The 24,167-nt window shown below is 41.1% G+C and overlaps 1 protein-coding gene across 1 annotated transcript in view; it reads right to left on the bottom strand.

Annotated features, from left to right (window-relative positions):
• Window positions 1–18,564, bottom strand: part of rpgr.S (retinitis pigmentosa GTPase regulator S homeolog) — a 51,131-nt gene extending 32,567 nt beyond the window's left edge. Inside the window, 7 exon segments of the mRNA NM_001095673.1 lie at window positions 1,599–1,757; window positions 2,619–2,768; window positions 3,315–3,473; window positions 3,782–3,844; window positions 6,862–6,954; window positions 7,805–7,930; window positions 18,134–18,564. Coding sequence (NP_001089142.1) covers window positions 1,599–1,757; window positions 2,619–2,768; window positions 3,315–3,473; window positions 3,782–3,844; window positions 6,862–6,954; window positions 7,805–7,930; window positions 18,134–18,167 — 784 coding nt within the window. The 5' untranslated portion in view covers window positions 18,168–18,564.
• Window positions 18,565–24,167: the final 5,603 nt, after the last annotated feature.

The following is a 24,167-nucleotide window of genomic DNA, read 5'->3' as shown; positions in this document are numbered from 1 at the left end:
CTTAAACAGCAATTGAAGCACATCTCATGTTAATTCAGCTTATTTACTAAGTTTCTATATCCTGGATGTATCAGGAGTAGGTTTAGTGATTATAGCTAATTTCCTCCTTATCCTGCATTCTTTACTACTAAAAACATTTTTATATGTGACCTAAGACATCATCTTATCTTCAAACAAGTCCATAAAGTAAAGAAACCCTAGTTAAACAAATCAAACAAAAAATATTCTATTTGGTAATGTATTTATTGGAAATATAAATTTCAAATAACATATCTGCGTGTGGCAAAAGTAAGCGAATCAGTATTCACTTACTTTCACTCAGTATTTGCTGTGATCGCTTTGTGCAGCAATAACTGCAACTTAACATAGTTTCATAGTTAAATCGGGTTAAAAAAAGACCAAAGTACATCAATTTCAGCGCCTCCAAATGAAACCCAGCGTCAATACATACACACACTCCACACACCAACTACACATAACAATATATATACTAATTGTAGAGTTTAGTATCACAATAGCCTTAGATATTATGCTTATCCATGAAAACATCCAAGCCCCTCTTAAAAGTATTAACAGAATCAGCCATCACCCACAACCTAATTTTCCTCACTGTGAAGAACCACATACACTGCTTCAATGAAAGTTATTTTCCTCTAGTCGAGTGCTGTCCAACTTCTGTGGTACAGAGGGACGGAATTTTTCTGGCCTATGAAGTGTGGCTGATAATAGAAGCCAGTGTTGACCACACCCCCTTTTAAACCACACCCATGTTTTCTCAAGAATTTTTAAGACCATGTCCACATTAATGGTGGTCACACACCAAAAACCAAATGGTTGGTGTTCACTGCAGGGATATCACTCATATGTCAAGATTATAAGTCATACCCCTAAATATATGATAACAACATTCCCTTAAATCCATATGCCCCCTCCCCAGCATATGAACACCTTAGGGGCCCCTAACAACAATTTCAAAATGTGAACAAACCCTACCAGGTTCACATCCCACAGGGTATAGATTAGGGAAGGCAGAGTATGGCACACACAGGTAGCATAGGGCAGGCAGAGTATGGCACACACAGGGAGCATAAGGCAAGCAGAGTATGACACACATGGGGAGCATAGGACAGGCAGAGTATGGCACACACACACACACGTTTATAATGTTCTCTAATGTACTTGTAAAGTGTAATCATGTCCCCTCACAAGCATTTTTCCCAGAAGAAAGAAAACCCAACCTTGACAGTCTACTCTTATAATGTCTTCCATCCCTCTAACCAGCTGCACTCTCTCAAGCTCACTTATGTCCCTCTAAAGGACTGAAGCTTGATACCCTGCCATACACACTATTGCTGTTCAGTGTTCTCCTGATGGTGGACTCATGAGCATCAACATTTGCCAATCTGAGATAGGTCTTTAAAGATCACTACTGCTGACTGAAAATGTTAATACTAGACTTTAATTCCCACTTTCACTCACATTATAGCTTTTGTTTGCTTGAAACAAATAACTAGACCAGCACTGGAGATTAGATAAAAAAATATCAAATACATGACAGAATTATAGAAACTGCAAAAAGCAATATTGTAATTACATACCCGTTACTGCTATAGTGTGTTCCCCACCACAGGACACTATTTTCACTTTTCCAGACAGTCCTGAAACACGCTGAGGTTTTTTATGTTTTTTTAGCTTATCGGAGGGGAGACCGAGTTTTCCATTTTCAGGTTCTCCAAAGGTATATAATTCCCCATCTTCTATAAAAATAAGCAAAAATAAAGTCATAGTTAGTAAAACAGAGGTGTCATATATGAGGAGATCTTACAACATTCCAGCCTAAGTTACACCTTGCTCCTTATGAACTGCAATTGTACAAAGCTTTTACGGAGCCACAGAGCTCCAATTAATTATTATTGTTTTTATTAATAATAATAATGAAAATAAGGACTAAATAGAAAAAGTAATTAACAAAGCTCAATTTTTAAACTGGGTAAACACTGGCAGGTAACTACTTAATACGGATACATGTATGGTAACCCAAACAGGCCTGCATAAATACTTTTGCCAATATAATGCTTTACAAGTTTGTCCTTTGGGTTGTATTTATATTGAAAGTAAAGGTTTAACTGATTCCTGAGTACATGACTTATGCAACGAGGAGAGAGGAAGTCAAAGTGAAGACAGTGAGAGAAAATGAAGAGACAGTACTACAGAGCATATGTCTGCTGGCCACATTGATATGCATAATGTTAATCCTAACAGCTGTCAATAGGATTAATTGTATGCAAATGAATGAAGTAGTAAGGAGGCATTCACAAAAGATATGGAGCTTAATTGATGTCTGAAATTTCTCTCTCCCTGCTGTTCAGTGTATCCATCTAGGTAGATGAGGGAGTTTGACAGCCTCCTTCTGCAGATGGGTAAGTCAAAGCAGTAGGCTAAAACTTTATTTATGACATAAAACATATGCTTTTGTTTTTATTAAGCAATTATATAAGCAGTAGTATGGGAGAAGTCTTCTTTTCTAAAAATCAGAAAAAGAAAATATAAAAAGAAAATCATCTTTTTTTTTGGATTATTTGTATTCAGTTAAACCCAAAATCTTATTATTGTCTTACGCGTTACAAAGGCTGAATGGTAATAGCCACAGGAAATCCAAGAGATGGGTTTTCCAATATCGATTTTTTGAGGAGTACTGTAGATTGCTTCTTTCTCCAAGCCCAGTTGACCTTCTGAGTTGTCTCCCCACATAAAAAGTTTCCCATCCACTGCAAAATAATCAGAAATACAGTGGGACACAGATAACTTAGAGTCACATTATTGCCTTAGGCATGGCACATCAAATTCATGTTTCAATTTCAGATGCTTAATTGAAATATAATTATATGGAAGTACATAGTAAATGTGTAAAACTGTCAAATGGCGATGATACGGCATGAGAACAACTACTGCATAACATATACGGCATGTAATGTTATCTTTGTTAGATGATTGATTACTATATTTAATTCAGTGCCTTATTCAGATTAGATTTTCAAATCATAATGACTTTAAGTTAAGATCATGAAAAGGCAAAGAGAAGCAGATGCACTGAAACCGGCAGCATTCCACAAAAGCTTTCAGATAGGTGCGACCAGAAATAGCATGTACAATGCTTTTAAACATGGAAAGACTAAAAAACCCAAAACTTCTATTAACCTATTATAGTATATACCAATATCTTACCATGTTGGCTGTTGTCCAAAAAACAATGATAGCAATTTGTAAATAATATGAGGGGCATGGCTATTAGTGTCTACAGTCAAAACACTTACCAGTAAGAGCTGCTGATGTATTTGAGCCAGCTGAGAGTTGTTTAATTTTATATTGAGTATTAAAAAAAGAAATTTCTTGAAAACTAGTCCTTCCTGATGTGTCCCCTAGGCCAAGCTGTCCCTCACTATTCCCACCTGAGGAATACAACTTTCCTTGTTCTGTGAAAGATAAAACAAAGCAATTTTTTTTAAGGATTTATTCTGCAGAACAATGTAGATACTGTTACTGAAATTGTCTCTATATTGTCTATAGTCTATAAATTATTCATGTCAATTAATTGTCAGAAGCAGTTTAAAAAATTATTGCCTGTTATTATTAATACATTAACACTATAATGTTGGTAGAGAGAAAGAGAGAAATATGTAGGCTGAACTATTGGCAATAAAGGTGATATGTATCTTTTATCATATCTTTTATCAATACTGCAACCTCTCTCCAGGTTAATATAATAAAGTAAATAAATTACCTGTGTATAGCAATGTGTGATTTCTTCCACATGAAGCAAACACAACCTTTTCAGATTTTAGTGCTGCAAAAGGAAAAAAAGATTTTGAAAGGAATGAATTGCTAATTCTGTATTTTTATCCTACTAGTTGGCAAAAGTTGTGGTAAGGCTAAAATGAGCCTAAATTATCTACAAAAAAGGAAACTGTGCTTTCAAGGATAAAGAAGTAGGGCAGAAATGTTGTACAGTATATTTCAGCTTCTGTACCAGCCCAAGGTAACTGCAGCCCTTTAGCAGTAAAGTTCTGAGCCTCCAAAGATAGCACCACAACTTCTTTTCTGCTGGTGCATTGCACATGCTCTGTGCGGCTGTCAGTTACCAAGCTTAGGGATCAAACCTTAATACACTGTATATACAGACAGGGGCGTAACTACAGAGGAAGCAGACCCTGCGGCTGCAGGGGGGCCCAGGAGGTACAGGGGCCCCATGAGGCTCTCATTGATGAGCAATTTCAACATATATTGGTAAAACAGGACAAACACTGGATATGTTGGGGGCCCTAAAATTAATTTGCTGTGGGGCCCAGCAACATCTAGTTACGCCACTGTATACAGAATATAAATATCACAATATAAGGCTGAGGCTGAACAGTAAATAATTACTCATACATTACAGCTCAGAAACCAGAATAACTAGCATCAGCTTATACGACAGGCAAACCCTTTTTTTCTTCTTGATGATTTGAGATGACCCTAAGCTTAGCTTCTTATCAGCTGCTCAAAGCACACTAAGAATGTGATTGTTGCAGACACTTATAAGAGAATCCAAGATGGGAAACTCCTGTGACAACTATGAAGGCCTGGTTCATAGCTACTTATTATTATGAAGCCATATTTCCATTCCCCAGCATCTGCTAGGCCTGCTTCATGAATCAAAAGAGAACCATTTAAGAAGACTTTAACTCTGTTCCTGTAGTTGATGTTGTCAACTACAGCCAAGCAACCTGCTGAAATCTGTCAGTATTTAAAAAGCAATTCTGCCCCCTATCAATGCAAATTAATATCAACTGGTTTAGTCCTAATTGATGGTCTATTAAAAGTTTTCTCATTACCAAAGTATCACACAAGAAACATCTCGTGATGGGTAAAAGCAAGTAGCTCTCTCAAGACCTTTGCAACCTTATTGTTGCAAAACATACTGATGGCATTGGTTAGAGAAGTATTTCTAAGCATCAGAGGCTATAATCTGGAAGTGGAAAGAACATCATCTCATCCTAAACTGGCCATAACAAGGTGCTCCTCACAAGATTTCTGACAAAGGAGTCAAAAGAATAATCAGAGTGAGTTGTCCAAGAGCCAAGAAACATTTGTGGAGAACTTCAGAAAGACTAAAAAACAACATGAAGAAGCTGAAGAAAAAACATGTTGAAGCCCATTTAAAATTTGCTGCACAACATTTGGACAAGCCATTGAAATTCTGGGAGAATATAGTCTGGTGAGATGAGACCAAAATTTAACTCTTTGGATATCATTGTGCACACCATGTTTGGAGGAGAAATGGCACTGCACCTTTCCCCAAAAACACCATACCAACAGTTACATTTGGAGGTGGGAACATCATGGTGTGGGACTGTTTTTCAGCATATGGTACTGGCAGACGTTATATTATTTAAAGGGATCCTGTCATCGGAAAATATGTTGTTGTTTTTTTTTTCAAAACGCAACAGTTATTAGTGCTACTCCAGCAGACTTCTGCACTGAAATCCATTTCTCAAAAGAGCAAACAGATTTTTTTATATTCAATTTTGAAATCTGACATGGGGCTAGATATTTTGTAAATTTCCCAGCTGCCCCAGGTCATGTGATTTGTGCCTGCACTTTAGGAGAGAAATGGTTTCTGGTAGACTGCTGTTTTTCCTTCTCAATGTAACTGAAGGAGTCTCAGTGGGACATGGGTTTTTACTATTGAGTGCTGTTCTTAGATCTGCCAGGCAGCTGTTATCTTGTGTTAGGGAGCTGTTATCTGGTTACCTTCCCATTGTTCTTTTGTTTGGCTGCTGGGGGGGGGGAGGGAGGGGGTGATATCACTCCAACTTGCAATACAGCAGTAAAGAGTGATAGACGTTTATCAGAGCACAAGTCACATGACTTGGAGAAATTAAAATTGAATATAAATTGAGCAGGAATTGAATATAAAAAATCTGTTTGCTCTTTTGAGAAATGGATTTCAGTGCAAAATTCTGCTGGAGCAGCACTATTAACTGATTTTTTTCCCCATGACAGTATCCCTTTAAGGAAGGATGAATGGAGAAATGTTCCCAGGACATTCTTCATAAGAATCTGCTGCCAACTACCAGGATGCTGAAGATGAAACGAGGGTGGACATTTCAGCAAGACAATGATCCCAAACACACAGCCAAGGAAACTCTCAACTGGTTTCAGATAAAGAAAATAAAGATGCTAGTATGGACAAGAAAATCACCCTACTTGAATTCAATTAAAAATCTATGTAAAGAAATGAAGATCATAGTTCACAGAAGAGGCCCCTGGAACCTTCAAGATTCGAAGACAGTTTGTATGGAAGAATGTGAAAAAGAAGTGTGAAAAGAAGTGAGAAAAAGGGCCAGAGTGCCTGAAACATGTAGTGTGGTAAAACAATAAAAAGCTGAATTGCAGTTAACCTGCCGTTGTGCGTGATTCCCATACGTCACAATATATTGAATCTATATAGGATGTCAGAGACGGAGCATCCAGGGAACCACCACACAAACTGATATACATAAAAAACAAACGCTAATCAGTGTAAATCTACTTTATGAACTAGTTTCTCAACACAGGAAGCATCTTAAAGCTATCATTACCAACAAAGGCTTTTATACGAAGTATAAAATAAATTTCAGTAAGCATGTTCAATACTTATCATTCCACTTTGTTTTGAGTTCTTTGTATGTATGGATTACTTTTGTTCTTAGCGACATCTGGTGTAAATTTCATGTCAATAGCCCCAGAGTTCACTTTAAATCAAAATGATTTTTTTATTGCTACAATAGTGGTGGTAAATTAGAACACGTGGAAACATCCTGGACAAGAATCAAGTTATACCTTTTACACAGGTTGGCTTGCTGATAGCACTTCCAGCTTCTAAACCCAGTTGTCCCCAGTTGTTACTTCCAAACACATAGAGTTTTCCATTTCCTGGGTAAAAAAGTAAAACAATATAATCTTACAAAAGTATTTAATTCAGAAACAAATGACAGCTGTTTTTAAAGTGATGCTGGAATGAACCTATAACTACAAGAAATCTGTCATTGGGAATGCATCATTGGTTTTGTTCAAAAGCCCTCCTAAAAAGCCCTCAGCCCAGCCGCACTTACACCGTCCCAATACTCTGACCAGGATCTCAGTCATGCCGATGTATAGTTAAGAAATAACAAAAGGGTAGAAAAAATAAAGTAAAAATAGGGCATGGAATAAATATAAGATTGGTGGCATGGAGCCAAATGTCACTGAAAGGTTAATCAAGCTCTAGTTTTTAAAGCAATGGCCACATTTGGTTTCTCAGTAAGCCTTATTGCCTGATCAACTGGTTATGTATAGCCAACTAGGTAGGCATTCTTGATAGACCATGGTGTAATCCCACTGAAACTCTAAATTTCTCTGCAAAAGCCTCTAATCTAGGGATTGTGAGTCACTACCAAATGTGTGATTGAGGGGGGCTGCAGATCTTACTTCCTTACCGACCATATTGGACAAACTCTGATTATTTGGCCCACATATAAAGCACATATGAAGTGAATAAGTCAAAGAACAGCTATTTTAAAGGGGCAATATAACACCTTTTCAAAATAGCTATAGCTGTTAAGAATCAGATTTACTCTGTCTGTAGATAGTTATTCTGACACCCTAGAATACCAGCACCAGGTTCCTAGGCAGTGCAGACCTTGGTGAATGCACCAGCTTTGTTCTGTGAAGTTATTACAATATTTTGACATAACATTCAAATTTTAAGCATTCAACACAAAGTGTAAAGTACCCTTTCACTCACCTGTTACCAACACAGTGTGTTCATCCCCACATGATATGTGAGCTGGCTTATCATTTTTTAACCAGAACTTGCTTGGAATGTTTTCTGCAAACTTACTTTTTCCAAATGTAAATAAAGCACCCGAATCTAAAACAAACCAAAACAAACATGAGTCACATTTGCCCTTTGTTGGCTATAATAAGTAACAGCTAATACCATTAACCATATGACTTATTAGAGCAGGGGTCCCCAACTTTTTTTACCCATATGACACATTCAAATTTAAAAAGAGTTGTGGAGCAACACAAGCATGAAAAAAGTTCCTAGGGGTGCGAAATAAAGTATATGATTGGCTATTTGGTAGCCCTTTGTGGATTGGCAGCCTAGAGGAGGCTCTGTTTTTGGCCATAAACTTGGCCTGGAATTGAAAATAAGCACCTGCTTTGAGGCCATTGGGAGCAACATCCAAGGGGTTGGGGAGCAACATGTTGCTCACAAGCCACTGGTTGGGGAACACTGTATTAGAGCAACTTAATCAGATAGGGTCATCACATATGACTTTGACCTTAAAAGGGAATATATCCCCCTCCAGATTTCCCAATAAGCAGAGGTACTAAGTCCCAGAGCCATGCATATACTAATCCCAGAGCAGTAAAAAAGGGTCAAATGTATCTGTGTTGTAAAATTCTGGAGCTGCACATAAGGAGATGTTCAGCTTTGAATTAACTTTCAATATGTAACAGAAGAACAAAAAGCAAATTTAAAAAAGGCATGTAAAACAGAAATGAATACAAAATGTAAACTGTGTTAGAGTAGCGCTGCCTACATCACAACACAAAGTAATTTTACAATAATGTCACATAATGCTGGAAATCTCAATCCCACATGCTGCTGCCCTGTGAGGGTAGGAAATGGTATGAATGGCATCTGCTGTGCACATGGAGACAAAATCTGCTCTGTGCCCACAGTGGCAGGCCGATCACACTTATGTCTGTTACTACACACGCAGAGAAATCTATGCATTTTCTTCGGTAATACTAAGCATTTACAGAGATAGATTACATCAGAAGTATGGTTTATACAGATATTTTTCACAGTCCCTTAGTAATGGAGCTCCATTTTGAGATCTTCCATTCTAAGCAACATCGGGTAAAACTGAGAATTATTTTTAAAAAGTTATGGTCACGTTTAGGTTTTTCAAGAGCACAAATTAATAGCAATCTATTTAGGATAATAACCATGTCGTAACTACAATGTCTCTTGGCTGTTTAGGTTTCTGTGCAGATGGACACTCTCTTTTCAAGTCACCAAACTGAACTGTAAATCCTGGCCAGCTCCAAGTTAAAAAGGGATTTATACTTACGATAAATGTTTTTCTAGTAGGCCCGAACTGTCAGTGCAGACGTATGGGTTATGTCCAGGTTCACCTCTGGAGGCAGGACAGAAGAATTGGTCTCTTGGCCCCTCCCTCAGGATATATAGGCTGGCTCCACCTCTGTTCCTCAGTTCTGTTATAAAGCTCAGTGAGGTGGTTGAAGAGACAGCAAGATATGAAGGAAGGTCAAGAGACAAAAGTAGGAGTATAGAGAGACAGAGAGACACGAGAATAGAGTCCACAGACCCATACTAAAATCAGCCTGGGCGGGACTAACTGCACTGACAGTTCGGGCCTACTAGAAAAACATTTATCGTAAGTATAAATCCCTTTTTCTCTAGTCGGCCCTCCTGTCAGTGCAGACGTATGGGACGTTCCAAAGCTGTCCCTCAATAATTTGGGTGGGTATAGCCTGATTTAAGCCAAATGAATTTTAGACATGCCTCTCAGCAACTGCAGTGTGTAAAACTTTACGGCCAAACACGGCCGACGTAGAAGCAAAAACGTGTAACTGGTAAAACTTGATAAAAGTGTTGGGCGAAGCCCATGTAGCAGCCTTGCACATTTGTTCTGGCGTAGCTAAATTCTGGAGAGCCCACGAGGTGCTCTGTGCTCTGGTAGAGTGGGCTACAACTCTGAATGGTTTCTGTTTGTGGCTGAGCAGGTAGGCTTGGTTGATAGTCTCTACGAGCCACCTAGCAATAGTGCGTTTGGACACAGCTAGGCCTTTGTGTGTAGGTGAGTAGGAAACCAAAAGAGAATCCGATCGTCGAAAACCAGCCGTTCGCTGTTTGTAAATCCGAATTGCCCTCACAACGTCCAACTTGTGAAGTTGACTTTCTTTGTCATTATGCGGATTTGGACAGAATGAGGGAAGAACAATGTCCTGATTAATATGAAAAGCCGAGACGACTTTAGGGAGGAAACCAGGAACAGTGCGAAGGACAACCTTGTCGTTGTGAAGAACCAGCCAAGGTTCTTTATGAGACAATGCCGCTATCTCAGACACTCTCTTGGCAGAAGTGATCGCAATGAGAAAGGCAACCTTAAGAGTCAACCATCTGAGGTCACAGCTGGGAAGAGGTTCAAACGGCTCCTTTTGTAAGACAGATAAAACCAACGTCAGATCCCAAGGGGGTAAAGGGAGGCCTGGCCCTCAATGCCCCTTGAAAAAACTGCTGAATATCCGGATGATCCGCCCATTTCACTTGGAATAGAATAGAGAGGGCAGAGATGTGAGCCTTAAGAGTGCTAGGTGCCAAACCCTTTGCAAAACCTGCAGCCAGGAAGTCAGTAATAATCTGTGACATGCTACTTTCCCATGACTGCTGACGGTTGGAGCACCAGTCAATAAACGTCTTCCAAACTTTGTAGTAAGCTTTGGCAGTATTCTTTTTACGTGCTTGCAGCAGAATATCTATAGCCGCTGGGGAAAACCCCCGTTTGGACCACAACTTGGTTTCAAGTGCCAGGCCGTCAAACGCAACAGAGGCAGATTGGGGTGTCGTGCTGGTCCCTGCAGGGGAAGGTCGGACCGCATGGGCAGTCTCCAGGGTCTGGAAATGGACATGCTGATCAGATCTGAGTACCACAGTCTGTTGGCCCAGTCCGGAGCAATGAGGATAGTGGTCGACCCTTCCTGTTTGATTTTGGCAATGATTCTGGGTAGAATCGGAAGCGGTGGGAAAGCATAAACCTTGTGAAAGTTCCAGGGAATCACTAACGCATCTGTGAACGCTGCTCTGGGATCTTTGGTTCTGGAGCAATAACATGGAACTTTGAAATTGTGTCGGGATGCCAGAATATCGATGTCTGGTACCCCCCACTTGTTGGTGATTTGGGAGAATACCTCGGATGTAAACTCCATTCCCCCTGGTCTAGTGTTTGTCTGCTGAGGAAGTCGGCTTCCCAATTGAGGACTCCTGGAATAAACACCGCTGAGATGGCCGGAACATGGAGTTCGGCCCATGTCAGGATCTTGGTAGCATCGCCTGTTTGCTGCGGTTTCCCCCTTGCTTGTTGACGTAGGCTACCGCCGTGGCATTGTCTGACTGAATCCTGACTGGGTGCGCCCGGAGGAGGCTGGACCAGCCCTGAAGGGCCAACACAATTGCTCGAAGTTCCAGTACATTGATTGGAAGTTGGGACTCTTGGGGGTCCCAGCGACCTTGTAGAGTGTGTTCGCGATAAACAGCTCCCCAGCCGAACAGGCTGGCATCGGTTGTCACCACTTCCCACTTGACTGGAGCCCAACTCTTGCCCGATTGTAGGTGCATTCTGTCGGTCCACCAAGAAAGGCTGCTCTTGGTGTGAGGAGAGATGGGAATGGCTTGCTGAAGATCCTGATGATTTTTGTTCCAGCATCGTAAAAAATTGCGTTGTAGAGGACGCAGATGAAATCTTGCGAATGGAACTGCCTCGAGAGCGGATACCATGAACCCTAAGAGCTGAAGGCAATCGCCGGCCGTCACTGTGGTTTGTTGTAGAAGTTTGGTGGTAGTGTTGACAAGATTGTTGATCTTGTCCTCGGGAAGTTGTACCGTCTGGTGTTGGGAGTCGAATTGGAGACCCAAAAAGGTTATGCTCTGGGAAGGAAGAAGTGAGCTTTTTCTGTGGTTTATCAACCAACCGTGTTGTGAAAGAGTTTGCAGGGTGATCTCCGTGTCCCTGACAGATTGCTCCTGAGTCGTAGCTTTGAGTAGGAGATCGTCCAGATATGGTAACACATGAATCCCCATTGTTCTCAAGTGAGCGATCAATGGTGCAAGCACCTTGGTAAACACTCTTGGAGCTGTACAAAGTCCGAACGGGAGAGCCACAAACTGGAAGTGTTGGTCGTTGACTGCAAAACAGAGAAAGGGTTGAGAACTGGGGTGGATGGGAACATGGAGGTACACATCCTGGAGGTCGATCGATGTCAGGAAACAGTCGGGTTCCATGAAAGCTATGGCCGACCTGATCGACTCCATTTTGAATTTTTGGTTGTGAATGAATAGATTTAACCTCTTGAGGTTCAGTACTGGCCGGAAGGATCCCTCTTTTTTTGAGACCAGGAAGAGATTTGAATAGAATCCCTTGAATTTTTGAAGGTGTGGCACAGGAACGATAACTTGTGATTGTTGTAGGTCCAGGACGGCTTGTCGTAAGGCTTGATGTTTGTGTGCAGGCACCACGGATGGAACAAAATTTCTTGGAGGCAATTTGGTAAAATGAATTCTGTAGCCATTCTGGATAATTTGCAGAACCCAATTGTCTAGGACGTGAGTTTCCCAGCATGACAGGAAGTTTGACAATCGACCTCCTACTTTTGATGCTGGGTCGAGGTGGGGGCAGTCAAGTAGAGGTGGGTTTAGTGGTGGGAGGCTTCCTGTGCCTACCCGGTTGTTGCCACTGCGTCTTATTGCGCCTTGCACCTTGGTCTGAGCCGGTGTTACGAAAGTTAGGTGAGCGAAAGGAACGAAAATTGCGGGTAGGAGTGGACCATGTCCGCCTATTGGTGGATCTGTTGGGTTGATCCATGCGCCCTCTTTTTCCTGGTGGAAGGAAAGTACTCTTCCCACCTGTGACTTCTGTAATGATTTGCTTGAGGTCAGGGCCGAACAAGGACTCACCAGTATAGCACAGTTTCAATAGCTTATTCTTAGAGGCGGTATCCCCTGACCAGTGACGAAGCCAGAGAGCTCGTCTGGCCATCACCGAATTTGCGGAAGATCTTGCTGCTAGCCGAATAATTTCTAACGCTGCATCGGCTAAAAAGGAAAGGGCCGTGTTCAGTCTACTCATGTCCCCTGTTAACTCCTGCGCTGAAGTAGGAGGGTTCTGGGCAATTTCTTGTGCCCAATGTCTAGCTGTGTGAGCAAGGCCTGCTGCCGCTGTGGCTGGTCTGAGGATTGCTGCCGTTTGAGAGTATGCTCGTTTGAGGGAAGACTCTAATTTTCTATCCATGGGGTCTTTAAATGCGGTCTCTTCAGTTGGTAGTGTAGTTTGTTTGGAGAGTCGAGAAATGGCCGAATCTACCCTAGGAGGTTTATCCCATACTTTGCGCTGTTCCTCAGGAACAGGGTAGGTGTCATAAAAACGTTTTGATAAGGTAAAACGGCGGTCAGGTTGTGACCATTCTGTATCAATAGTTTTAGTGATGGATGTAAAAATAGGAAATGCACGGGATTTCTTTTGATGGACCCCCAGCACCTTATCTGCCTTTGAGACTGTCACAGTTTCATCTTTTATTTCTAAAGTTGCCATCATCTCCCTCAGGAGTTTCTTTGAAATATCAGGTTTAGCAAAAGTAGGCTGTTCAGTGTCTGAATCACTTTGTGAGTCTGAGCTCAACCCCCCTGATTCTGGTGCAATTGAGTCCAAACAGGACATGGCATCTATGTGGGAGGAAGGACCTGCCTCAGAATCTGAAACATCAGGTGGGGAGTCCAGCGCCTTGCGCTTAGTGGTATGTTGTTGGAAAGTGGGTGGCTGAAGTGCAGTCTTTACCCATTCTAAAAATTCCCCTAGTTGTGGAGGAACTTGTGGTGCTGCGCTGCCTGTTGTTGGTGTATGAGGCAAAGAATTATCATTACTGTGTAATTCCAACAAGGGTGAATTGTTACTTGTGAGCTGTTGAGGAGACAGGATGGGCGGCTCCATGGGGCTGCAGTCAGTACAGTATATGGATTCTGACTTACGAAGTGTATGCTTACATTTCTTGCACTTGGCCCCTTTTACAGGCTTTTTAGCTGGTTTCTTAACAGATTTTGCAGCCTGTATATCCTCTCTCAGTTCTTTTAAAGAATCTGATCTCTCCATAGTATAGAAATATAATGCCTTTACCAGATGTACTCAGATGGAAGCTGGTGAGATGCTGGAATGCTGCTCTTTGTGCGCAGCTTATCTGTGTTGGAACAGAGCCAGAAGGTGGAGAGCACGCTGCGCTCCGTGTAGCTATGCGCTTGTGAAGGGACAAAATGGCGGCGATGACGTCATCACGCTGCGCCATATACGGAGAGCCGCATGTGTGGGAGCTAGGCGCGCCAACCTAAGACGCACTGAAATTACGTCACTGTCGGAAGGCGCGCTCCGTACGCAGCTTAATCCTAGTAAGGGTGCTGCTAGTTCTGAGGAACGCGCCCTTAAGGAAGGAACCAGGCGATTTGAAGTGAGGCATTAACAGGGATTGTGCTGCCTACCTAGAAGGGTACTGGCTGAAGTAGCGCCCTTTGCAAAACCCAGTCCACGTTGCTGCAACTGCCAGCAAGGAGGGACAGGTATTCCTGTGAGGAGATAGCCATACAGACCTCTTGATGCCACTTGCTGCAATATGCTAGCAAGGATGGGGCATAGTGCTGTATACTGCACAAAATCAGTCAAGGAATGCGTGGCACTATTCCACTTGCTGCAATATGCCAACAAGAATGGAAAAGGCATGTGCTGTACACCGCACTAAAGCATTCAATGAATATGTGGTCAATATTCCACTTGCTGCGATATGCCAGCAAGGAGGGAACAGGCAAAACGTTGGGAGACAGCATTGCATGCCTCCATCTGTAAAGGAAATTAAAATAAAAAATAGCAGAGAGATTTCTATCCTTCACCTCCAAGGCAGGACAAAAGAACTGAGGAACAGAGGTGGAGCCAGCCTATATATCCTGAGGGAGGGGCCAAGAGACCAATTCTTCTGTCCTGCCTCCAGAGGTGAACCTGGACATAACCCATACGTCTGCACTGACAGGAGGGCCGACTAGAGAAACAAACTTATAGTAATATTGATTCTTCTTCGCACTGCAGGCTGTCCATGGATGTGATATCGGGTGCTGGACACCCTTGGCGTCCCATGCCGTATTAAATCACAAGAGAATGGAGTTTCTGCACACGCAAAGCAGTTAAAATCCAAAAACTTTATTAATCCATAGTCATAGGCACACAGCATCACATTTGACGCGTTTCGGGCACAGGCGCCCTTAATCATAAGCATGAAGGGAACAGGCATAAGAAGATCTATATATATAGGTCCCTGATAAAACGACCCCTATTGGTGGTCTTCTAGTAATAATATAGCATGTTAATGAGTGGAAATACAAATTGATGAGAAGGTACATACCCCTTTAAGAGGGGGTAAAATATTACATCTGTTGAACACACGAGGTCTTTTGGATCTTAAAGGGGACCTGTCACCCAGACACAAAAATCTGTATAATAAAAGTATTTTTCAAATTAAACATGAAATCCAATTTCTATTTTTTATTAAAGCATTCATAGCTGTTGTAAGCTCATTTAAACATCTCAGCTGTCAATCAAATAGTGTCTGCACCTCCTCTATGCCATGGGCATAGAGGTGGGGCAGACAATTACTTTCACTTTCCATTCAGCACTTCCTAGATGTCACTGTTCTCCCAACATTCCCCCGTTCTCTTAACCATTTAATTGTGTAGCCAGGGCATGTGGATGGACATCAGGTCCCCCATTCTGGTGCACAAACAAGATTCTGAGATGATGCAAGACTTGCCTTAATAACAGTGTCCACAAAATGGCTCCTGCCTGCTTGCTATAATTATGAATTCTCAGACTGAAGGAAACAAGATTCAATTAATTTATATAGTGTAATTAAAGTTCATTTTGCATGACTAATGTGATAAAATAGGATTTTGAATAATTTTTTGGGGTGACGGGTCCCCTTTAACCTTAAATACACGTTATCCATCTGGCCTCAATACTAGATTTGATATTTCTTATTTTACTTAAATAAATTTCATGTTTTTTCTATAATCTTAACCTTTTTTTGTTTTCTTCCCTATGTATATATAGGCCTTGAGGCCAGATGGATAACGTGTATTTAAGGTTAAGATCCAAAAGACCTCATGTGTGTTCAACAGATGTAATATATCACCCCCTCTTAAAGGGGTATGTACCTTCTCATCAATTTGTATTTCCACTCATTAACATGCTATATTATTACTAGAAGACCACCAATAGGGGTCACTTTGGCAGGGACCTATATATACAAATCTTTGTATGCCTGTTCCCTTCATACTTATGATTAACGTGTGATGCTGTGTGTGCCTATGACTATGGATTAATAAAGTTTTTGGATTTTAACTGTTTTCGGTGTGCATAAACTCTCTTGTAAACAAACAATAACACAAAAAGTTAAAGTAATGAAAATATAATGTACTATTTCTCTGCACTGGTACAACTGGTGTGTTTGCTTTAGTAACACTTCTATAGTTTATATGAACTCTCTGCTGTGCAGCCATGGGGGCAGCCATTCAAAGCACAGGTTACACGGCAGAAAATAGATGCACTCTGTAGAACAGGGATCCCCAACCTTTTGAACCCTTGAGCAACATTCAGAAGAAAAAGGAGTTGGGGAGCAACACAAGCATGAAAAATGTTCTTGGGTGCCAAATAAGTGCAGTGATTGGCCATTTGGTAGCCCTTATGTCAGCGGTGCGCAAACTTTTTGCAACGAGGGCCAGATTTGGTGAGGTGAAAATGTGTGGGGGCCGACCATTCAGCCCGACATTCTTTGAACCATTAACATTAAATTACTGAAATCGAGTAATCGTAGCAGTAATATTTGGGTAATATTTGGGTGAAATGATCTGCCACTTGGTCGATACTGCTGCCTTTGTGCTGAAGGTGTTAGCAATAGACACGTACTGGCACATAGTGACGCCATACTTCTTTAGTTTACTGCACTGGCACGTCCGTATGTCTATTGACACCTTCAGCCCTAAAGAAGTATGCGAAAACAGCGTGTTTCTACGTGCCAGTACGTGTCTATTGCTAACACCTTCAGCACACAGGCAGCAGTATACATCAAGTGGCAGATCATTTCACTAATGTGCTGCTATGGGATTCCTGATCGCACTGTGCTGGGGGGCCTCATTATTATTAATTTCACGATCGAGGCTGAGGGCCGTTGTAAACTTGAAAACGGGTTGCACTTTGGACATGACTTTATCAAAGGGGACCGCTCCAAGTTTACACATCCTGTTAGCTGCTCCAATCGGGTGCTCAGTCCGCAGCGTCCCCGCTGCTGAAACTCACATAAACATCCAAAAGAAAAGGAAGGCACTCCGGTGCATGGAATATACTTTTATTCCAGATTCAAACAAGGATCCAACGCCCTACGCGTTTCGGGAATCACTCCCTTAATCATAGGCCTATGATTAAGGGAGTGATTCCCGAAACGCGTAGGGCGTTGGATCCTTGTTTGAATCTGGAATAAAAGTATATTCCATGCACCGGAGTGCCGTCCTTTTCTTTTGGATGTTTATGCACTTTGGACATGCCTGCCCTATGTAGATTGTCAACCTACAATGAGATTGTTTGGCAGTGCACCTGGTTTTTATACAACCAAACTTGCCTCCAAGCCTGGAATTGAAAAATAATCACCTGCTTTGAGGCCAGTGGGAGCAACATCCAAGCGGTTGGAGTGCAACATGTTGTATGCTACTGGTAGATAATCACTGCTGTAGAACATGATTGTATTCTATTATAGAGCTTATCTGTTATCTGCTAAGTAACCTGTGCCTTTTCTTCTATTTTTACCTTGAATGGCTATAAACAGCTATACATACACTATAGCTGTCTTTCTGACGCAAACACATAATGTATAACAAGGCAGAGCAACTGTACAGTATATTTTATTTACTTTAAATTGCTTTTTTTTTTTGACGTTACAATCCCATTAGGGAAAGCAAGACAACAATCACTGGTGTGTAGAATTATTATTGTAATGAAGTAGCACTGATTATAAGCATCTTAAAAACACTGATATTTTGGAAATGACAATAATGATGCGCACATGAGATATCTACAGCTATCGAGAAGGATTAAAACACGTTTACATGCGGGTGAGATGAAGGAGGCTGCTGGGAATTGTACAACACAACAATTTAAAGGCGCCGCAGTTTAGAGAGCCCTGAACTACAAAAATGAATGAGTCGTCTCATGTAAATGATTTGACATTTGTCACCCACCAGGTACTTGATCTTCCACCTCCTCTGTTGCCATCACCCCGGTTCTTCTACTACGAGACACAGCTTGCTTAGCAGCCCCGTATTCACACAACAAGGAGATACCGGAAGTCGTCCGTCTGACTAGAATCTGACCGGAAGTAAACAAACTGCAGATCTATAGCAACCGGGCGGGACAGGGTTTAAGTGATGAATGCAAAGAAAGCGACCCGGTGCGGCGGGAGTATTGCATTGCTATGGAGCGTGGGCTAGCGGCTTAATTATTTTAATTGACGAGCACCGAGGTGGTCATGAAGAACCCAGCAAATATTATGCAAAGATTATCCGCAAGAAGGGACTCCAATGCTTAATGGATACTGGCAGCTCAGTGACACACAGTGCTTGCGTATATGATCAATGTTCTCCGTGCGCTTGCATGGTTTCACTGAATTTCACCCCCCCACACACACACACACACACACACCAGAAAACATAGAGGAAGCTAAATGATGTCATGACGAATCAGACCTTAGTATGGGGATACAAATCATGCAATACAGATTTGATGTAATGTGCATTGGGGCAGTGGCTAATATAGGGTCGCCACCTTTGCTGATGGCTAAACCCCGAACAGGGGGTGGGCAGATAACATTGGGGGTGGGGCAGTGATGTAGGAACAGGCATGATGACAGAGGTGGGCACAATGATGTTGGTGTAGTTATGATGACACCAGGGCAAGGTTATTGCATCACTTAGATGCAACTGGCTGGATTTAAATCCAATGTTTTAAAGTGTTGGTGCCCAGTTCAAAACTGGGCATCAACATCAACTAAGCAACCCTTTCTATAGCAATATTCAGCTTGATGATTAAGTCCAATCCTTTAATTACAAGTTTGAGATCTATCACACAGAAATCAGTTATCCAGAAAGCTCTGAAATACAGCAATGTTAATTTAGAAAAAAAACATTTATTTTTGATTGATTTGGTTTTTTTTTTTTGTTTCTGTAATAATAAGAAAGGTGAGTATCTTAGTATTTAAATACTTTTCATGTACAGTATTGGCCAGATTATTGTTCGGGTGTCATAAGGCTGAAAACCGAATAGAAAGTTCAGACCCGAACAGGCATATTTACAAAAACCGAACTGTTCGGGTCAAAACCGAACAGGTGGCAAACCTAGGCTGATAATGTACAAGCGCCGTAAAACACAGAAATATAAAATATACTAGCACTATAGAAATAAAGCATTAAATAATGAACGTGATGACGTTGGTTAAAATAAGGTGGTGGAGTGTACCTTACGCCAGAAAACACTTTAATACATTAAAAGCAAAAAAAAAAAGGAAAGTTGGATTGAGAATTTGGCACCAATTGATACAGGGTGATACCAGCATTTAACGGGGTTGTTCACCTTAAAATGTACTTTCAGTATGATGTAGCTATCATATGATGTGATATGATATTGATATTCTAACACAATCTGCAGTTGGTCTTCATTTTTTTTTATTTATAGTTTTTTTTTTAACTAAGTTTCTTGTTCAGCTATCCAGTTTGGAGCACCTATCAGTTGCTAGGGTCGAAAGAGCCCTAGTAACAAAGCAGTGGTTTAAATGAGAAATTTTGATATGAAAATACAGTTTTTTGGCTGCCTGGGTCAGTGACCTCCATTTGCTGCACTGTGTGCCAAGGTGTACGTGTAGCCTATGCCCTCTGGGAAGAAGTTCCTCCTATTGGCCCAGGTGTGTCATGGGTAATCATTGCTCTAAAAAAGGGATAGGCAGGCCTCAGTGTAGCCAGTAAAATACCAGCCAAGGTTTGGGCAGGTATTACAAATTTACTGTTAGTGTACTTGATAATGTATTTGTAATACCCAAATTGTTCCACTTCTGATCTGTGCAAACTTGTGCTTAATCTTACGTTTCTGATCGTCCAGAACCCACCCCATGAGCGTTCTCTTTACACCTTCACCCCGCCCTTTCTCAAATACTGACAACTGCCAGCATATTCCAGACATTGCTCTTTTATTGAGAAATTGGCAACCCTAGCCTCAATAAAGAAGAAGCCAGGACCCTAAGGGTTGGTGAACCTGGTGTGGTGGGCAAAGGGACCCAGTTAATGATGGTTTGTACTAAGTGATAAAATAGCACCTTTTATAGCACACTCTAGAAAAGATAGACAAGGAAAACTGTGTTTTTAGTTCCTTGGATGACACCTGCCAGAGTAGAGATCAGGGTAGAGTGCATTCCCTTAGAAGACCTTGCTGCATATCCAGTATGCTGGAGCTGACACAGAGAGTCAGACCAAGTAGTAATGGCAACAAATGCAGTACAACTGGCACCCTGCCTTACCGCAGACTGGTACTCCAGACAGAAAAGAGATGCAAACCCAGATTGCTTTTTATATGGGGTTATCGTGCCACACACGCACTCAGTCCCCCAATCACCCTGCAAGTGACCAGTTAAGGTGGCTTAAATCAGGAAGACTTTCAGATGACTTGGCCTTTTTTGCGATAAACTCCCCAATATGAACCTTAATTGCATACTGATGTCTAGGAGGGGAGTGCCCTTGCCAGTCCAAATGGGCAGGACACTAATAACACACATTCTAAAACTAGGAAAACCCCTTTGAGTTGCTCATGATACAGACCTGTATCACTAAAGTCTGGCTAAATTGCAAGCAAAGAATTGAAATAAGGTCATATTTAATCTTATCTCTCCAGACCAAACTGGCTTTATCTCTGGTCGCTCCACAGACCAGCATCTGTCAACTGTTTTCTAACATTTTCACTACCCACAAAAAATTGTCCTCATTCTATATAATAAAAAGATATTTTATTTTGGATAATTATGGGAACTGAATATTTTTGTATAATGGGTCCAAGCCCATGTAACAAGTCTTTAGTCCTTCTTTAAATGAATCAAAATGCTCCACTCTTAGGGGAATCAAAAGGGTTGTCTCCTCTCATCCAGGGGTGGTTTAGATCCTGTGGCCACCTGAGGCAGCCACAGTGATGCCACCCCTCCACGCTCATCTTCATCGGAGTGGGGATGAGGGGGGCTGCACCGCTAGTACAAAGAACACAAATTCCTCTTTGTTTTGTATATTTAAGTAGAAACTATAATAAATGGGCATTGTGAATAGCTGAACACTGGCTTTTACCAGGTCAACAGTGCACCCCTAGAAGGAAAAATATCTACACTGTACTACCTGCTTCAATCTTCCCTACATTTGAATTTAAATATTCTCTTGACAAATCCTATATGGGCATTGGGCCCTGATTAGCATGTACTTTTTTTTAAAGGAGAAAGAAAGGCATCCTGCACTTGAGGGTGCCAAATGTTATGCACCCCCAAGTGATTGTATTGAAACCCCAGACCGGTGCTCCTATCAGCAGAAAACTGCACCAGCCTGGTCTTATACCAGTGAGCACCACGGATCGATCCTTTTCCGGCTTCTTCTTGCTTCAAATTTCCTGGGCCAAACGCATGCACAGTTGAACGAAATAGCCAACTTTTTCAAGTGTAAGACGGAAGAGAAGCGCTCCGTGGTGCTCACTGGTATAACCCCGGGCCGGTGCAGTTTTTTGCTGATTGGAGCACTGGCCCAGGGTTTCAGGTAAGTAAATACAATCACTTGGGGGTGCCTAACATTTGGCACCCCCATGTGCAGGATGCCTTTCCTTCTTTAAATAGGTAATAATAAAGCAGTTACTTGTACTTGAGGGTAAATAAACTGCATTAGTCCTTATAAGTGACAAAACAATCCCACTGGGTTTAGTTAATGTTTAAATGTTTTTTTACCATGTAGACAAATAATAATCCAAATTATGCAAAGAATCATTAAAGGGGTTATTCAACTTTAAACACTTTTTTCAGATAAGTTGGTTTCAGATAGTTCACCAGAAATACTTTTCCCAATTACTTTTTTATTTTCTATTTGTGGCCATTTTTTTTCTAATATTGAATTTGTAAAGTTTAATTTTTCATCTTCTAAAGCAGCTCTGGAAGGGGGGGGGTCACCAACTCTGTTTTAAATTCATACGTCTAGTTGATACATTTGTTTTCTTTAGCCCTGCGGAGCAGACTCACTGAGCCTCATTGATAGCAGCTGATAGAATTGATACAATAGTTGCTAATATTCCACAAATACTGCTGAGAAATGTATCAACTAATTGTATCAATTAAATGTAGCAAATTGTAACAGTTCAAAATGTTTTTGGTTCACTGAGCTGCCTGGCTAAACAATAGAGACAAGAACTTTAAACTAAAATTTTGGGAAAACGGTAAAAAATAAAAGATGGAAAGCAATTGAAAAAAGTCTTTGTTTATGGTAGAAAATCAGAAAACAACTGAACTGAAAAAAAGTGTTTGGAAGGTGAATAACCCCTTTGATGCAGTACATGTATGGAATTATCCAGAATTTTTTTTGTTATTCTATACATTGTGGTAGAATGACCAAAGAAATGTGTGTTTTGCCTTTAAGTTCTCCCTAGTAGGAGATGAACGCTGAAAGAGAGATATTACTTAACAGGAAATGTTTAAAGGATATTGCAGTCTGGCCCTGGAAGCTTTAGTGTTCTGAAAGGAACAGGCAATCCATTCCAATGGTCCAATTCACATGTTGGAGCTCACTTTCCACAGGAAGGCTGTACTGTGGAAAAGTTTTTAATCATAGTTAAGTGTTAGGAAGGTCTCTCAGCTGTGACGTAACTAGAGTGTGCCGGTCCTCCTGCCTGGCACACTCCAATCCTCATCCTCCCGGCCAACTTCCTGCCCCGCCCAAGTTCTCCCCTGACTCTGCCCAAATCCCACCCAACTCCACCCATGCCCCACCCTGACTTGTATCCCCTTCCTCGCCAGAAGCTTGTGAATTTGTGTCCCGGGAAGGGAAAGTCAGAAGGGCTTAGTGCAGGAGTGCCCATACTTTACTAATGCGAGGTCTACTTTTAGTGATGTTGTGCCATTATGATCAACATCCATAAAAGCATTGTAAGCATTCTGTTCCATGGAAAATATTACTTAAATACTGATTTATGGGAAAGTGTATATTGCTATATTTAACAAACAACTATTTCTTATGTTACCTTTAAATAATAAATATCTGAATGAAAAGCATGAAATAGGTGATTTAGACAAGCTGTTGACTGTGTCTTGAGATCTACTGACCACCAACTGAAGGTCTACTGGTAGATCCTGATCTGCCTTTTGGGCACCTCTGGCTTAGTGTGGAAGCCACCCTGTATGGTGAGGACCCCAGAGTGGGGAAAAGTCATGAATGTGTGTTGAACTGTGTTCCAGTGACTTTATGTTGGGAAGAGTTTTCCTAAATAAACCTGTATTTTTGCCTGAAGACGCTGTGTCTCTGTCTTTATGCTCCTAATCCTATGCTTACCTGCCTACCATTGATAACTTCCCCCAAAAATTGCATGTATAAGCAACCAGTTTGTCACAACATGTACTGCATTAAAACCAAAAGTTAGAGTCTTAAAATAACCATAAATTAAACCTTTTTTTCTATCATAATATTGTCTTTGCATGTTATTTATAACTTTGAAATAAAAGTATTTGCCCAATGCTTTTACATTATCCATCTGTTCTTCTATGAGGTGGCTGCCATATTTGTGCAGCAGTAATCCGTTAGCATTAGAAACTCTAAGTGACATGTTGAGAAGGAACAGGCTAGTTGGCAAAACAGGTTTAGGAACTCCCAAGTGACAATTACTTACAAAAGCAGAATTATCAATGAATCATGATCTACATGACCTATAGGCAACTGTAATGTACACTAATATATTGAAGAGCAGTTTTGTTTGTAATATAGCAATATAAAGGAATGTTAGGATTAATGTTGCCCTGTCTTAAATATTTACTAGCTGATGCTGGTGGAATTAATGCTTTTCTTTCTTTCATGAATATCATTGAGCTACTGTCACAAGACTGATATTTATTTTTCACTTGAGAAATATTTTCAGTACATTTCCAAACAGGTAAATATTACATCGCATGACCTGACAATGCTGGACTTACAAATTATCTTGGGTAACTGGCAAACTGGCCCT

This window comes from Xenopus laevis, chromosome 2S (genome assembly GCF_017654675.1).
Source record: "Xenopus laevis strain J_2021 chromosome 2S, Xenopus_laevis_v10.1, whole genome shotgun sequence".
In the NCBI taxonomy this organism is placed as follows: domain Eukaryota; kingdom Metazoa; phylum Chordata; class Amphibia; order Anura; family Pipidae; genus Xenopus; species Xenopus laevis.
The sequence above is the reverse complement of the archived record's forward strand: the minus strand, read 5'-3'. Positions and strand labels throughout refer to the sequence as shown.